We start from the raw sequence: 17,481 nt of genomic DNA, 5'->3' as shown, positions 1-17,481 counted from the left end.
TATAAACATTTTTTTTATCCCTACTTAGAGGAGCAAACTTTAGCACTTTGCTAATGAACTTGGGTGCTGAGAACTGTGCAACTCTACTATATTTTGTCTTGATGGAAAACAAAGTTCTGCTGCACTCGCTGAGGCCTGCTGTGTTGACAGGTGTGGCTGAAGCTGTTGTAACTGTAAGTATTGGTGTGTTAGCCTAAAAACTATTTGGATTTCTATAAAAATAGTAATCTTTAAAAATAAATTCGCTTATTAGTTTTTTTGTTCTCTTTTCAGATGATATTTCCTTTCCACTGGCAATGTCCATATATTCCACTTTGTCCATTGTCCCTAGCTGGAGTCCTCAATGCACCGTTTCCATTTATTGTAGGTGTTGATTCACGCTATTTTGATCTTTATGATCCGCCTCTGGATGTTGTATGTGTGGACCTGGATACAAATACGATATATCTGTAAGCATCTGTATTTGTCTCTTGTAGCTGTCTTTAAGATTTAGTAGTTTGTAAGATACTTTTTGGCCTCACGTAGTTCACTTCGCCAGGGACGTAATGGAAGTATGTTAGTATTGTCAGCATTGAAATTGAAGCCTTGAAATACTTTGTTCTACTATCAGTTTAATCCAAGAAGTCATTTTTAAGGAGCATCTTAGAGGAGCAAGAATCAGAGATTTTAAGAATTGAGTTCAAGAGCTTGGGACCTAGGTAGCTGAAAGCATGGCTGCCAGTGGTGGGGCAAAAGAAGTTGGGGGTGCACTAGAGGCCACAATTGGAGAAACACAGTTCTTGGGATTGGTGGGGTGGGGCTGTTATTAAGGCTACAGGAGGTTGTAGAGATAGGTAGGGGAAGGCCATCGAGCAATTTGAACATGAAGATGAGAATTTTAATTTGAGGCATTGGTAGACCTAGAGCCAGCCAGTCTAGGTCTGAGGGGCAAAGGGTGAAGTTGCAGGGACACAAACTGGGAAGGCTCAAGAGTCATACAAAATTCAGTTGAGGATAGCTAAAATGAATGTAAGGTGAGGGGGGGATGAGGGTGACTGGGTGACATAGTTGGTCTCAATCCAGGTGTCATTAGATTGAAATTGAGGCGCATTGTTGGAGCAGAGTAAAGGAAGCTTTACTGTACATCTGTGTCCAACATGACCTAGAATGCTTGTTATTGTTTGTTTTGGCTTTTGTTTCCTAGATCGGATGACCGGAAAAATTTGAGCTGGAAGCAACTTCCAAAAAAGCCTGGGAAGAACCTCTTCAGTTCCTTAGTGAACCTACAAAATCAGCTTTCATTGAGTAAGGAAGCTCAAGAATAGTTCCTTTTTTGAGAAATTATAACCTCATTTGTAGTTTGGAGTACTTATTCAGAGATGTTTTGACTTTTCTTTTTAACTGACGAAGAATTGGTTATTCTGAAAGTATATTTTGTTAATTTAAAAATTTTAGTTAAAAAAAAAAATCCACCCCCCCCTTTTGTACTCCAATGTTATGCTTTTGTAAGGCGCCTATTTTTTTTAAAGAATGTAGATAAATCTTTTAGTGCCATGGCATTAGTTCTACATTCAGGAGAAGTATTGGTTCATTGGTGATTCCACTGATAGTGAAACCAATTTTGTGGCTGTATCATGTCAGCAAATTACATGAACACGCCTGTTGCCAGGCTCCCAGGAGGGTTCTAGACACAATAGCAAGCCTAGTGGTATAGTTAGTCCAAGAGATCAGCAAGGAATATAAAAGTCAGCAGGGTTTGAGGTGCACTGCGTAGTCTTTGACGTTTTGTTTTTCTTTAAAGGTACCTCCTGCTGTTACAATGTCACTTAGAAGCTATTATAAATACCATATACTAATTCCAAGTTTTGTGCTAAAAAATTGAATTATTCGTTAGTGTTGCTTTTGCTTCTTTTACTTTTAAGGCTGCTTTTGCTGACCATGCAACCACTAGGTGGCGCAGTGCTTGCACATGCACAAATGCAGGCTCTTCAGTTAAATGTCAGTGTCTGTGACATTCAGGCAGCTGCCAGGATTAAAGATGGCGCTGCTCAATTTATCACAGGAAATGATGATGGCTAGATCATTCTAGCAAGCTAATGTTACATTAAGTTTGTTGGAAGCCGAGATGTAGTTATAGGATGCCAACTCTAATCCTCAGATCCATTTAATATTCCAGTAATCCTATTAAATACAAAAGGAATTCCATGATTGAATTTCCATTGGAAGATAATGAATTGGCACCCTGATAGATGGAAAAGAAAATTGGGCAGAGTATAAAATGTGCTGTCAATTCGTTCTTGCGATTCGTTTATATGACTGAGCAGGACTGATTTCACCTGAGCGCAGCTACAACCCCCGCCCCACTGGCTGCTCTCCCGCCTCGGCAACTCGCTTTCTCCCCCTCCTCCCCACCGGCTGCTCCCCTACCCACCACCTGCACCCCCCCCCCCCCCCCCAACACCCCAACCTTCAGCTGTTAGCTCCAGACCTCGCTGCTGCCCCGCACTTCCCTGGCCGATTGTTCCCCGTTTGTGCCAACCCGCTCTCCGGTTGACCGCTCGCTCCTCTCCCCCCCCCCCCCCCCCCCACCCAAAAGCCGTGAGCACTGGACCGCGCTGCTTCCGTCCTCTCACTCCCACATTTCATCGATCTCCACGCACCATCCAAAGAAGGAAGGGGTGATGGGGCAATGTAGGAGTGAGTGGCTGAGAGAAGGGAAGCGGCACGGCCTAGAGCTAGCGGCTGGAGGGGGCGGAGAGCGGGGTGGCGCGAAGTGAGGAACAATCTGCCAGTACATTGGAGGGGAGCAGCGAGGTCTGGAGCGAGCAGCTGAGGGGAAGGAAGGGTTGAGGTCTGGAGCAAGGGGGGAGAGCTGCAGCCTTAACGTCTCCCATTCAGCCGCTTCCTCCAGCCGAGTGATGGGCTGGATACCCGACGACACTTTATCGCACATGCACAAAGATGGACCTGACGCGGATACGCGATGATGTTAATGCGATGTGATGACATCATCCCGCGCATGCGCCACTAAGTCCTGGCAAGATGTAACTACGCATGTGCAAGGCTTGGCACACTCTGACGTCAGCAGGCCGCTGCATCGACTGGAATCACTTTGTTACTTTAAATCTTTATCCTCTCATTCTTGACCTGTTCATGAGTGGGAACCGTTTCTTCCTATCTTCTCTGTCCAGGCACCTCATGATTTTAAATACCTTTATCAAATCTCCTCTTAGCTTTCTCTTCTGCAAGAGAAACAAACTGTCCTAGCTTCTCCAATAACTGAAGTTCCTCATTCCTGGAACCATTCTCGTGAAACTTTTCTGTACTCTCTCCAATGCCTCACGTCCTTGGACAGAAGCCTCCAGCCGAGGCCGAACTAGTGTCTCAAACAAGATCATCTTAACCTCCTTGCTCTTGTACGCCATGCCTCAAGCGCAGGATACTGTATGCTTTATTAACCCGCTCTCAACCTGTCCTGCCACCTTCATTGACTTATGCACATATACACCCCGGTCCCTCTGCTCCTGCACCCATGATAGAATTGTGCCCTTTACTTTATATTGTGTCTCCATGTTCTTCCTAACAAAATGAATCACTTCACATTTCTCTGTATTGGATGTCACCTGCCACTTGTCTGTCCATTCCACCAACTTGTCTGCCATTTTGGAGTTCTACACTATCCTCCTCACAGTTCACAATGCTTCCAAGTTTTGTATCATCTGCAAACTTTGAAATTGTACTCTGTACACCAAGGTCTAGGTCATTAATAGATATCAGGAGGAACAAGGGTCCCAACACTGACCCCTGGGGAACTCCTACAAGGCTTCCTCCAACCCGAGAAACATCCATTAACCACTACTTTGTTTCCTGTCACTCAGCCAATTCTGTATCCATGTTGCTACCATCCCTTTTATTCCATGCATCTTGTTTCTTGGTAAAGACTGATGCAAGTCTGTTGTGGCACTGTATCAAATGCCCTTTGAAAGTCCATGTATACCACATCAACAGCATTGCCCTCATCAACCCCCTCTGTTACCGCTTCAAAAGACTCCAGCAAGTTAGTTAAGCATGATTTTCGCTTAAGAAATCCATGCTGGCTTTCTTTAATTAACCCCTATTTGTCCATGTGACTATTAATTTTGTCCCGAATTATTCTTCCTAGAATTTTCTGCACCACTGAAGTTAAACTGACTGGCCTGTAGTTGCTGGGCTTCGCTTTACACCCTTTTTTGAACAAGGGTGTAACGTTGGCAATTCTCCAGTCTTTTGGCAGCACCCTGAGTCTGAGGAAGACTGAAAAATTATGGCCAGTGCCTCCGCAATTTCCACTCTCTCTTCTCAGTATCCTTGGATGCATCTCATCTGGTCCTGGTGCCTTATCCACTTAAGTACAGACAGCCTATCCAACACCACCTCCATCAATTTTAAACCCTTGTGTCTGAATTACTTCCCCTTTCACCATTGCCAGGGTTGCATCTTCTTTCTTGGTAAAGACTGATGCAAAGTATTCATTTAATACCTCAGCTATGCCTTCTGCCTCGATGCATAAATCCTCCTTTTTACCACCCTTTTGCTATTTATATGTCTATAGAAGACTTTGGGATTCCCTTTTATGTTAGCTGCCAGACTTTTTTTTTTCATGCTCTTGCTTTGCTTTTCTTTGCTTTTTCACTTCCCCTCTGAACCTTCTATATTCAGCCTGGTTCTCAATAGTGTTTTCTCCGTGACATCTGTCATGAGCACACTTTTTCTCCTTTTATCTTAATTTCTAACTCTCTTGTCATCCAGGGAGCTTTGTTTGCCCTACCTTCCCCTTTTGAGGGAATGTACCTTGACTGTGCTGGAACTATCTCCTCTTTTGAAGGTAGCCCATTGTTCAGCTACCGTTTTTCCTGTCAACCTTTGGCTCCAGTTTATTCATCCCAGATCCATTTTTACCCCATTGAAGTTGGCTTTCCCCCAGTTAATTTTAGTCTAGATTATTCTTTTGTCCTTTTCCATAGTCAGCCTAAACCTTATGATACAATGATCACTGTCCCCAAAATGTTCTGCTACTGACATTTGATCCAACTGGCCTGTCTTATTCCCAAGAGCCAGGTCTAACAACGTCTCCTTTTTCGTCGGACTGGACACATACTGCTGCAGAAAATTTTCCTGAATATAGCCTAGGAACTCTTGCCCATCTCTGCCCTTCACACTACTACTATCCCAGTCTATATTTGGATAATTCAAATCCCTCATTATAACTACCCTATAATTTTTGCACCTCTCTGTAATTTCCTTGAAAATTTGTTTCTGTATGTCCTTCCCACGAGTTGGTGGCCTATAGACAACACTGAGCAATGTAACTGCACCTTTTTTGTTCTTTAGCTCTAGCCTATTCATTTCTGTCCTCAATCCTTCTGGACGTCCTCCATTAAAACAATGTAAATACAGCAAAATAGCAATTAAATACTTTTATTAAAAAAAAATCTAATTTGAGTTAAACAACTTCAAAATAGACTGTCATACTGTTAACTGCACCTATGACTTAAGGTTGAAAACATGCAGAATTTAAATTACCGCCTGCTGTTTGATTTGCTCATGCTTAGTGAGCATTTTAAATTAATGGGCCTTCGTATTCACTCCCCAACCTTAGGAAGTAGTCTATCCCTATTTGCCCAATGGAAATGGCACATAATTTTAAAACCCCTTATTAAATCTCTAGGCCTGTTCTGTTTAGTGGAAGAAGTTCCAGTATTTCGTCTCAACTATAATTTCTTCACCCTGCTATTGTGATGAATCTACATTACACACTCCAGGTTTAAGGGTCTTTCTGTCATGGTATCCAAAAGTGTATATGCTATTCTAATTGTGATCTAAACATTGCCTTGTGCAAAATAATCATAAACTCTTGTTTCCTATTGTCTGCTCAAGTTATAAAACACAAAATATTATTGGAATTTTTATGGCTTCCATCACCTGAATTATTTGCAGCCCCAGGTATCTGTTTCTTAGCACCCTTCAGTATCTTTCCATTGAGTTCATATTCTGATGGGCTAAGTTTCAAAGTGAAGTCAAGTGCAGACTCTTATGATGAAGAAAATTAACTGCTTAAGATTCTTGACATGCTTTGAGTTTTGCTGATTCTGTAGTTCACAGGAGAGCACAGGAAGGGTCTGCTGTAGAGATGACACCTATAGAGGCTGATTTTTCTTGGCATAAAAAGATGATTTCACTGGAAATGGAGATCCAGGAGGCCTTTCTGCGTTTCATGGCATCAATTTTGAAAGGATATAGAACATACCTCAAACCAATAACCCAGGCGCCTTCTGAAAAAGCTACTTCTGCAAATTCACTATATGATTTGCAAGGTATTTTTTAAAAATCTTATATATCTATTGTATTGAATTCAGCATCCCAACGGGCAAGTTATTCAATTCTCATGCTATGAGTTGAAGGATGAAATGCGGAGCCTAGCTCAAGTACAGTTTTGGCTTGTTTCTTCTGTAATTTTTTTAAAAATGTTTTATTCATGAGCTAAAAATACAGTGTGTGAGCCTGACTGTGCCTATTAAATTACTATTTGAGGCTTGCACCAGTTGGTTTGATGGGTTTGAATTTCAGTGAAGAACTTCTTTATTTTGCTGGTTCTGTTTTTGTTTATCGTGAACATGAAATTTCTATTTCAGGGTGTGAAAAAGGGCCACTACTTTTTTAATGGAAGAAAAATATAAACATGCACATGTGTGCTGCACAGAATATTAAGTACATGTTCTCTGGATCCCTGCTTCTGATCACTGGCCAGTAACTTTTGCTAGAAATTGCACATCTTTATGCTAGGTGAAAATTCAGTTTGGTTTACTTGGATTGCCCCCACAATCGAGTTGTTGCCTCAGCTCACTAGAATCATCACTTGAGTGAAGTACTGGATTGTTTGTTAGACTGCAACCTTGTCTGAAATGACACCTGTAGGACAGGAAGAATAGAACATTGGAAGGGTAATATAATATCTCCAGCACCATGTTAAGGTGATTGGAGAAAACTCAGTGGGAATGTTTACACGATTGATGCATTTCTTAGTAAAGTAAAGAGATGGGCAAATGCTCACAGATCTCTCCCACCACCAGTTAAACTGATCACGAGGATGTACTTTGGAGCAGCCAAGGTGTGATGCCTGGAGATTGTATTTAGTTTCCTCCTCCTCTGCTGGAATGCACCTACTCCCAGTTCGTTAATTGTGGTGGCATCGCTGTGATCTGACGAGTGGACATTTACAGGAAGGCATCCACATGATCCTACCCTGTGTATTGATGGATCGGAACACTTAATATGTTTTATATTCCTTTCTCATTCTCTTTTCACTTAGTTGCTTTCCCATTTATCTACAGATTCTTTAACGTTTGGATTTATGCTGGAATTAAGTAGTGCTATGTCTTACATTGAGATAGTGGGATTAATGTAAAAGGGAATCTGTTGGATACATTTTGGAAGATGATTTCACTGTCGTGTTAGGGTCAGAAGTTGCTCTTGACTCGTGTTTAAGTTTCCTGTGGGCCAACGTAGGGACAGCACTGACCTATTTGAAGAGGGTCTTCAGAAATATTTATAGAGTTCCTCCTTAGTTACTGGAACTGGTGTCATTATTTTGAGGATCTTTTGAGCAGGGGTGAAAGAAATAAAAAAAACTTTGGCTCCCGTATACGGCCATCGCTTTTGTGACGGCAATGTTCAAGAAGTGAAAACTGTTGAATTAAGTTGACAGAGAACCGTGCTTAAAATTTGGGAGGCTCAATTTTTGCCTTGGGAAGCTCTTGAGTGTTGGAAGACGTGTGGTCTTTTGGCAACTTGTGTTAGCTTATTGAGGTTTTAATTAAAAATATATTTTGAGAACGCAGATGTTAAAAAGAGTCAATATGCAGACTGTAAATTTGTCTGCATTGCCGCAATGAAGTAATCCCAAGGAATGTCATTTGAGTTTGTGTTTTAATGCAAATTCAGTCTTCCCCAATACCATTCTGCCTATGTGAAGTTTAATCACTCTTCTCACATCTTTGCAGTTTGAGCTGGTTGCCTGTTTTTTTTAAAATCAGAGCTCAACAGTTTGATTCCCTAAACTTTAGTCATTTTTGATTTTGGTTTCCGCTTGAGATAATGCACGCCAATTTACTTTTCCTGATTATAATACTACAAACTGCTTTTGTACCATTGTGAAATTAAGACTCCCAGCTAGCATATCAATACATTGTGTGAACTCATTGGAAGTTGTTTTCATCAAGTGCATAAAATGATGGGTCTCCGCACTGTGACTTTCTACATCTTAAATATTGTAATCGCTGTTTTTCCTGCGTGCTTTGTGTACTTCCATGCTCCAAAAGTGCAGATTGGAAGCAGAGAGAGCAGACATTGGGCTGTCAACTTCAATTTCTGCTGGAGTGACCTTTTTGGTAACACTGAGAATTTAATATTAGTGCAAATTCGAAAATATGCTTCTGGACTTGCAGTATAAAACACTTGTCCATCTCTGTTGTGCAAAAAAGATCTGTTGAAAGATGTTGATTTTAGCGAATCATTTCCCTCCTCTTGTGACCTTTTAACTTATGGCTTTGTGTTATTTGTATGGTACCCACGTGACAGTAACTGCACTTGGTATCTCCAGTTCACCTCTAAAACATCAATTTCTGGTTTTGTCAAAGGCAGTTGTTCTGAATCTTTTTTTTTGGCTGAAGGAGCCCTTTTTAAATGGTTTAGCAATCTTTGACCGCCCCACCACCCAATCTAAATTATACTATATTCTCATAATATGAGAATGCTACATGTTAGAAGTATTTTGATAATGCTTCTAAGATAACAGATATTTTCTTAATGTTATCAGAGAAATGGGTATGCCTGCTTCTTGCTGCAGACTCTGTTTATCCTTGGCCGAACACAGATCTGCGTGAGCTGCTTCTATTACTCTTGAACAAGATGCCCTAGGCAGTTGCCCATCCATAAGTCCCACCAGAAAGTCTCTGCGGGTCTCTGCTTGAGAACCACTCCTTAAAAGGAACTGTTCCAAGAGGCACCTGTTACTTCTACTTCCTAAGCAACTCTCTGCTTGAGATCACCTGAAATTATTGGACATCAAAGGAGAAAAGATTAGCAAGGAACTCGCCAATACCTGTTAGAAGGCAATTTAGAACAAACTTTCTTGATTCACTCGTTGAAACACGATGCATGGAGGGTTTCGTACAAAATGTCCATTCTTTATTTGGTTCTGGCGACTTAAAATGGTGTGTTATGTCTTGAGAGAAACAAGTAAGTGTTGAGGTGCCCTTTTTTGGCAGCTGATGTGATGTGGTAGTTCTGGATACAGTTACCCTTCAGTATCTGAACCACTCAGCTGTGCAGCTGGAGTGTTGTACTGAAGCAGCTTCTAGCAGGTTGTACTGCTGTATTTTGGGATCTTATTGCAGTGTTTTACTTTTGGTAGGGTTCTTGAAATCCCGGGATCGGGCACATCAAAAGTTCTACATTCAGTTGACTAAAACACAGATGTTTATTCGCTTCATTGAAGAGTGTTCTTTTGTGAGTGACAAGGATACTAGCCTAGTGTTTTTTGATGACTGCATAGATAAGGTAAGAACTTACAGTTTTTCTAGTACCGTAGCTGCTTTTCACAAATACCTGAAAAATTTGCTTTTTTGCATATTAAGAACAAAGAACAAAGATAATTACAGCACAGGAACAGGCCCTTCGGCCCTCCAAGCCTGCGCCGATCCAGATCCTCTCTCTAAACATGTCGCCTATTTTCTAAGCTTCTGTATCTCTTTTCTTCCTGCCCATTCATGTATCTGTCTAGATACATCTTAAAAGACTCCATCGTGCCCGCATCTACCACCTCCGCTGGCAATGCGTTCCAGGTGCCCACCACCCTCTGCGTAAAGAACTTTCCACGCATATCCCCCCTAAACTTTTCCCCTTTCACTTTGAACTCGTGTCCTCTAGTAATTGAAACCCCCACTCTGGGAAAAAGCTTCTTGCTATCCACCCTGTCTATACCTCTCATGATTTTGTACACCTCAATCAGGTCCCCCCTCAACCTCCGTCTTTCTAATGAAAATAATCCTAATCTACTCAACCTCTCTTCATAGCTAGCGCCCTCCATACCAGGCAACATCCTGGTGAACCTCCTCTGCACCCTTTCCAAAGCATCCGTATCCTTTTGATAATGTGGCGACCAGAACTGTACGCAGTATTCCAAATGTGGCCGAACCAAAGTCCTATACAACTGTAACATGACCTGCCAACTCTTGTACTCAATGCCCCGTCCGATGAAGGAAAGCATGCCGTATGCCTTCTTGACCACTCTATTGACCTGCGTTGCCACCTTCAGGGAACAGTGGACCTGAACACCCAAATCTCTCTGGACATCAATTTTCCCCAGGACTTTTCCATTTACTGTATAGTTCACTCTTGAATTGGATCTTCCAAAATGCATCACCTCGCATTTGCCCTGATTGAACTCCATCTGCCATTTCTCTGCCCAACTCTCCAATCTATCTATATTCTGCTGTATTCTCTGACAGTCCCCTTCACTATCTGCTACTCCACCAATCTTAGTGTCGTCTGCAAATTTGCTAATCAGTCCACCTATACTTTCCTCCAAATCATTAATGTATATCACAAACAACAGTGGTCCCAGCACGGATCCCTGTGGAACACCACTGGTCACACGTCTCCATTTTGAGAAACTCCCTTCTACTGCTACTCTCTGTCTCCTGTTGCCCAGCCAGTTCTTTATCCATCTAGCTAGTACACCTTGGACCCCAAGCGCCTTCACTTTCTCCATCAGCCTGCCATGGGGAACCTTATCAAACGCCTTACTGAAGTCCATGTATATGACATCGACAGCCCTTCCGTCATCAATCAACTTTGTCACTTCCTCAAAGAATTCTATTAAGTTGTTTAGACATGACCTTCCCTGCACAAAACCATGTTGCCTATCACTGATGAGCCCATTTTCTTCCAAATGGGAATAGATCCTATCCCTCAGTATCTTCTCCAGCAGCTTCCCTACGACTGACATCAGGCTCACCGGTCTATAATTACCTGGATTATCCCTGCTACCCTTCTTAAACAAGGGGACAACATTAGCAATTCTCCAGTCCTCCGGGACCTCACCCGTGTTTAAGGATGCTGCAAAGATATCTGTTAAGGCCCCAGCTATTTCCTCTCTCGCTTCCTTCAGTAACCTGGGATAGATCCCATCCGGACCTGGGGACTTGTCCACCTTAATGCCCTTTAGAATACCCAACACTTCCTCCCTCCCTTATGCCGACTTGACCTAGAGTAATCAAACATCTGTTCCTAACCTCAACATCCGTCATGTCCCTCTCCTCGGTGAATACCGATGCAAAGTACTCGTTTAGAATCTCACCCATTTTCTCTGAGTCCAAGCATAACATTTCTCCTTTGTCCTTTAGTGGGCCAATCCTTTCTCTAGTTACCCTCTTTCTCCTTATATATGAATTCATGCTTCTTCGCTAGTAACTGAAAATCAAATTCAATATACAAATTTGAGTGCCATTTTTATCAATTAACAATGCAAGTTTGCAGTAATGCCATATATTAGAAAGTAGAATTTTAATAGCTAAACCTAGTTTGTAGTCCATTTCAGATTAGTTTGGTAAATGTCCTTTTTTACTGTGCATTTTTTAACACTGGTCACCTGTGAATGTCTGGTGTTGTGTAATTGAAATTAAAAAGTTTCTGGAATTACTGTTTACAACTGTGTTCCAGTGTACTAAAATGTTAATGTTGTATGTGTATTTTTTTTCAGTTCCTTTAAATTTCCACATTTTACCCCGCAGCTTTTTCATTCTGATAAAGGCACGGAGAAAGGAACTAAGGTTCGTATGATTTGTTCAGTTTCTTCTTCTTAGTTTTTTTTCCCCATAAGCAACAGCAATTCACTTTCAGTGGTTCAAGGTAACTCTCTATTGGATTGGTCTGCACATCCAGATTAGTATGAGAGTAGTACAGGAATTATTAACTGATTTTGAGCACTAGGTCAAGAAGAACAGCTAGTTTGGTTAAGCAAGTGAGAAGGGCTCATGGGTCATAGTATGATCATGGTGTAAAGTGAGAGAAAGAAGGATTTTATTTTCACCAAGGTGATGTATTCAGGCTAGGAAGAACTGGAACTGGTGGTGGGAAAGCTAAGACAATAATCGGGAAAAAGTCAATTGGCATTTGAGAAGTTATAGTCAAACACATTGCTTCTGTGACTTGATTTGAGTTCTTTGAAGTAACAGAGGATTGATGACATATGGACTTCCATATAGACTTGTTAGCAAAATTCATGTCCCTGAGATTAAAGGGGCAGCGGCAGCATGGATTCAAAATTGGCTGAGGGACTGAAAGCAGTAAGTAGTGATGAATGGTTGGTTGTCAGACTGGAGTGATTTGTTGTGATCTGGGATGCACTGCCTGAAAGGGTGATGGAAGCAGATTCAATAGTAACATTGAAAAGAGAATTGGATAAAACTGGATAGGAAACATTTTCAGGGCTATGGGGAAACAGCAGGGAGGGAGTCGAGCAGTGAATAATTGGATCGCTCTGAGAGCTGGCATAGGCATGTTGGGCCTAATGGTCTCTATCATGTAGGCCCTTCACCTGCCAAGAACGTTGTACGCATTATTTCGCCAGATGAACATTAAAACTTAAAATTGCTGCTGGGAAGAAAAGAAGGCCTATCACATGGAATTGCCAGGCCCCTCACCCGAAAGACATTTGCGTGCTAGCAGACAATGTTGGAACAAAGGACCCAGTCCCTGCTTCTCCAATACACAAGACCTGGTCAGGCTGGTTTAGTCACATGACTGACTGGCTGTTTGAATTTGAACTGGCCACAGTGTGTTTGAAACTCAGAAAGCTGTTTGCTCCTGGACTGAAAAGATCTCTCCTGTCTGCTCTCATCTCTTTCTCACGGAACTGAAGACCTATTGAAGACACATGAACCCCCAAGAGAGAAAAGTCTCCTACAGTGAACAAGGCTTAAGAAGAATACTGGCCCCAACAAAAAGCAAGACTACCTACAATCAAGGATTACAGCGAGCTCTAAGCACAGTAAAAACCCCTCTTCAGAGATTGCCTCAAACTTTTTAACTTTATTTTTCTTCCCTTTTCTGTCCCCATTTGCATGTGCATATCGCGTATGCATGCTAGCATGGGGCATGTATCCGTAGGCGTTAACCAAATTCGAGTTTAGGTTTAATAAATTTCACACTTCTTTAAACCTAAGCCTGTGTATGTTCATTTCTTTGCCTTATAATTGGAAAGTGGTGAACAAGGATTCACACCAAGGGGGAGCTGAAAATGCAGTATGTTTAAAAATTAAACCCTGTTACAATAAGACCAGGTGAAGACAGTAAAAGACCCCGAAACACCTTTCTCACCTGGTGGGAACTGCTTCCTTCTGTGATGTATCCTTCTATGATCCTGTGGAAGAACAACACATTTCATGGGGATGATCAATGACTGTATGATACAAGGCTAAGCAGAGTTCCAGCACATCAAGAACAGTAAACTTGCTTTTGCATTGTGGTTTTAAAAAGGAAATACATTCCAATGCTTGTTTGAAGATGAAATTTAAAGAAGCTATTAAAGCAGGACAGGCAGGTCAAGAGGCGGAAGGGGCTAGAGTTAGAGGAATGGTGAGCTAGCGACTCCGCCCCACCCCTGTTCCCAAGGAGCTTGTATTTATGTAACGTCTTTCATGATCTTGGGACATCCCAAAGCACTTAATGGCCACTGAAGTACTTTTGAAGTGTTGTCACTGCTGTAATGTAGGAAAACATAGCCAGTTTGCGCACTGCAGGATGCCACAAACAGCTTGGAGGTAAATGACCAGATCATCTATTTTTATAGATATTGGTTGAGAGATAAATATTTTCCAGGACACTGGGGACGATGCCCTTGCTCCTATTAAATAGTGCCATGCATCTTTAACTCCCACCTGAGAGGGCAGATGTGGTCTTTGTTTAAAGTTTCATCAGAAAAATGGCACCTCTGACAGTACAGCACCCCCTGCACTACAATGCCATGCTAAATATCTGTGCTCAAGCCTTTGGAGTTTGTCCTGCAGTAATGATTGAGGAGAATAATGCATGAGTGTGCTGGACACAGTCCTGCTAGATTTGACAATTGGGGCACTTGTGCCCCCGACTTGGACAGAAAATGGGGGCAATACCAGTTGGGAATAACAGGTGGACAAGGGTGTAGAAATTAGAGGAAATAATTAAGTAGGTTGACGGTGGCAGAGCTCTTGCCACAGCTGGACAGCCCTGCGCTGGGAATAGGGAGTTTATGATCTTGAAGCTAGAGTTTTATCCAATGGACTGATGTTAAGAATAGTGAGATTGGAGGAGGGGCATGGTTGTTAAGCGATCCAAGAAGCCTGTCAGGGCATTGCATAGTGTGCAGTCAAGGCTTCTAGTAGAGAGAGAGAAGGTTATCCAACGATGTGTGGAGGATCTATATGAAGGGAAGAATGAGGGCTGACAGTCGGGTAATGAAGTCGGAGAAAAAAGTGCTAATTTTCTGCATTTATGCACACCAAGGTTGATGCTGATTACACTGAAGATACAAGGCTGATTGAGTTGGATGAGTCACAGAGAAGTGAGCACACGGTGTTTATAATGCCTCTGGAACCTCCATTGTCAGATGGAAAAGATCCACCAGGAAAATTTAGGTATTGTCATAGTTCTGGTCAAAATCAATTTTGTGTGCACAAGCAGAAAGAGAAGCCCTTGGAAGTGATACGCTGGCTGCTTTTGGGTAAGAATGAAATCAAGCGAGTCCAGTCGCAGCCAGCTGGGCAACACTGGGGGAGGTGTTGGAGGAAGATGGTGTGATCAACTGTGTCAAAGACTGCAGACAAGTCAAGAAAGATGAGGTGGGGTCGTTTACTTATGTCACAGTTACATAGGATGTAATTTGTGACTTTGCTAAGAGCCTTTTCGGTACTGTGGCAGGGATGGAAATCAGATTGGAGGGATATAAATGTTGAGTTCCAGAAAAGAAGGGGTTAAATTTGGGAGGCGACAACATGTTCAAGGACTTCGAGAGGAAAGGGAGATTGGAGATGGAATGATGGTCTTCAAGGATGGAGGAGTCAAGGGTTGTTTTTTTGAGGAGATGAGTGTTGAGGGCAGATTTAAAGGAGAGAGGAACAGCACCTGAAAAGAGAACTCAACAATATCCGCTAACATGGGGACCAGGAGGAGAAGTTGGGTCGTCACTTTAGTGGGAATAAGGTCGAGGGAACAGCAAGTCGGCCTGATGGACAAGATGATCTGTGAGAGAAATGAGAGTAAGATGCAACTTCAGGGCTAGGACAGGTGAAGTTAGAGGTAGTTTAGCCCCGTGGGCTAAAGGAAGGGAGGGAAGTGACGGGCAGCTCATCAGATGATTTCAGTCTTCGTGACAAAGTTGTCTGTGAGCTCCTTGCACTTGTGGTTGGAGGAGATAATGGAGGACAATGGGGTGGGGGATTTAAGGAAATGGTTTGCAGTCGAGAACAGAAACTGGGGGTTATTTTTGCTTTCCAGGATGATCCTGGAATAGTGAGCAGTTTTAGCAGATGAGAGCAGGACCTGCGATTTGTGGTCCCGCCAGATCTGGCAGTAAATGGCTAAACCAGTTATCCGCGATATCTGTTCAAGTGGGCGTCCCTTGGATTTAAGGGAGCAGAGATGAAGGCCATATTGGGGGAATGAACAGGGTGAAAGAGAGCAGTGGGAATCTGGCGTCAAAGGTGGAGGTGAGGGTGTGATTGAGCAAGTCAGTAGCTGCAGAAATCACTGAAGAAAATTAACTCATTTGGTAGAGATCACCAGAAACAAAATACGAGGAACAATAAATAAGGAGTAATAATGGATTCCATATAGATTCTTTTATATTGAAGCACAAGGTTTTGTAAAATATGGGACAAATTGTGCACTGTTGGGATTGTTTACCTGTTCTATTTCGTTTTGTTACTTTAAACAGCAGAGTACACAGACATCAATTGTAACAACCACAGAATCAGGTCTTTAACAAATTCATGTTACACGATCCAATATGAATACTCAGGTATACCATTCCTTATTGAGTTTGTGATTCAATATAAGAACTCTGATACATCGCATTCCACAATCCACATGACTACAACATAGTGGTTTATTCAGAACACTTATACCAATTCTACTGTTGATATTTATAGTTCATGCATACTACCACTAAATCACAAATCAAAAGGAACACAATGTCACCTTGAATATATCAACATGGAGCCATGACAGTACACATAGTTCATCTCGACCTCTGCTAATCTTTCTGTTAGCATGGTTATATGGTCCACTTAAGCTCTTCAGTCACTTAGTATAAATGCAGTGACCAGAACAACATTGTCCCAGACCCTCAGAACATGGATGAATGACCTTCACACATTCCTTCAATTCCTCGTCCTTGCCTTTGGCCTACTTCACAAAGCATCCCTATTCAGCGAAGCTAAAGGCTGTTTTAACTCATTAACCTATTAATTTTAAATGAGATGGTATCTCTTGAAGCAGGTAATTTCATTTCTTGGCTGTTAAGATGTTAATTATATTGTAACATTGGTATAATTTCACCTTGTTTTGTTAAACTATATAATTGAATTGGAATATACAAGAAAAGCTTGTAGTGAACTTGTGTTTGAATTTTATTCTTAGCTATAAAACTTTCCCAGTGCTGAAACCAGAGCTGTTCGACAGACCGCAGGAATTAAAAATGCCAGTCAGACTTTTAATTGGAGCTACTGTCCCCAGCAGTCCAGCACTCATGGCAAAAAGAACTAAACAGGTGAGGGAAGTTTTGTGAAGGTTTAAACAATAGTAGTGTTTGTACAGATACCTGTTAAAATAGCATTTCATCTGTGTTCCACAGTAACTTTTATTTACATGTACTATTGCTGCATGTTAAAAGGTAGCAGAATGTTGTGTAGAAATTGGGCTTTATAACTCAAATACAAAGTACAAAAACTTAAAACAGACTTTGGCCAAGTCTGAAGGTGCTTATGCTAAGTTATTAAAGCTGAGAGCGAGCTAAAGAATTGTAAACCACAGTGAGAATTTTTGGAAGGAGCAAATAAATTGTAACATTGTTTTATTGCTACACAATGGAGAAATGATCAATACTTTGCTTTACAGGAAATAAAAACTGCCCAGAAAATTGCAAAAAAATACTTCTCAGTCCCTGCACTTTGGGCCAAGTGCTTGTTCAGCCATTGTTACAGCCTTTGGTTCATTTGCTTACCAGCATATGTTGGGGTTTCCCATTCCAAGGTCCGAGCACTGCAGCAAGCATACAGTGTTCTCATCAAAATGAGAAATATGAAGGTGGATCCACTGGATGAGGCAAGTGTGCATTTTGCTATAGTAAAAATGATACTCAGTTAAGTTGAAGGAAGCAGCAATGTAAGTTTACACATACTACAGATTTGTTCGTTATCTTTGAGT

At 41.8% G+C, this 17,481-nt stretch overlaps 1 protein-coding gene across 4 annotated transcripts in view; it reads left to right on the top strand.

Moving 5' to 3' along the window:
* dennd4c (DENN/MADD domain containing 4C) overlaps positions 1–17,481 on the top strand; it is a 201,866-nt gene that overhangs the window by 116,303 nt on the left and 68,082 nt on the right. For all 4 annotated transcript variants that reach the window (XM_068030282.1, XM_068030281.1, XM_068030278.1 and 1 more), the window contains exons 9-17: positions 29–173; positions 274–449; positions 1,184–1,284; positions 6,114–6,332; positions 9,431–9,576; positions 11,811–11,849; positions 14,563–14,693; positions 16,696–16,825; positions 17,173–17,379. In XM_068030282.1, the coding sequence (XP_067886383.1) occupies positions 29–173; positions 274–449; positions 1,184–1,284; positions 6,114–6,332; positions 9,431–9,576; positions 11,811–11,849; positions 14,563–14,693; positions 16,696–16,825; positions 17,173–17,379 (1,294 nt within the window). The remainder of the gene's footprint in view (positions 1–28; positions 174–273; positions 450–1,183; positions 1,285–6,113; positions 6,333–9,430; positions 9,577–11,810; positions 11,850–14,562; positions 14,694–16,695; positions 16,826–17,172; positions 17,380–17,481) is intronic.

The sequence above is a fragment of the Heterodontus francisci genome, chromosome 4 (assembly GCF_036365525.1).
Source record: "Heterodontus francisci isolate sHetFra1 chromosome 4, sHetFra1.hap1, whole genome shotgun sequence".
Lineage (NCBI taxonomy): Eukaryota > Metazoa > Chordata > Chondrichthyes > Heterodontiformes > Heterodontidae > Heterodontus > Heterodontus francisci.
The sequence above is the reverse complement of the archived record's forward strand: the minus strand, read 5'-3'. Positions and strand labels throughout refer to the sequence as shown.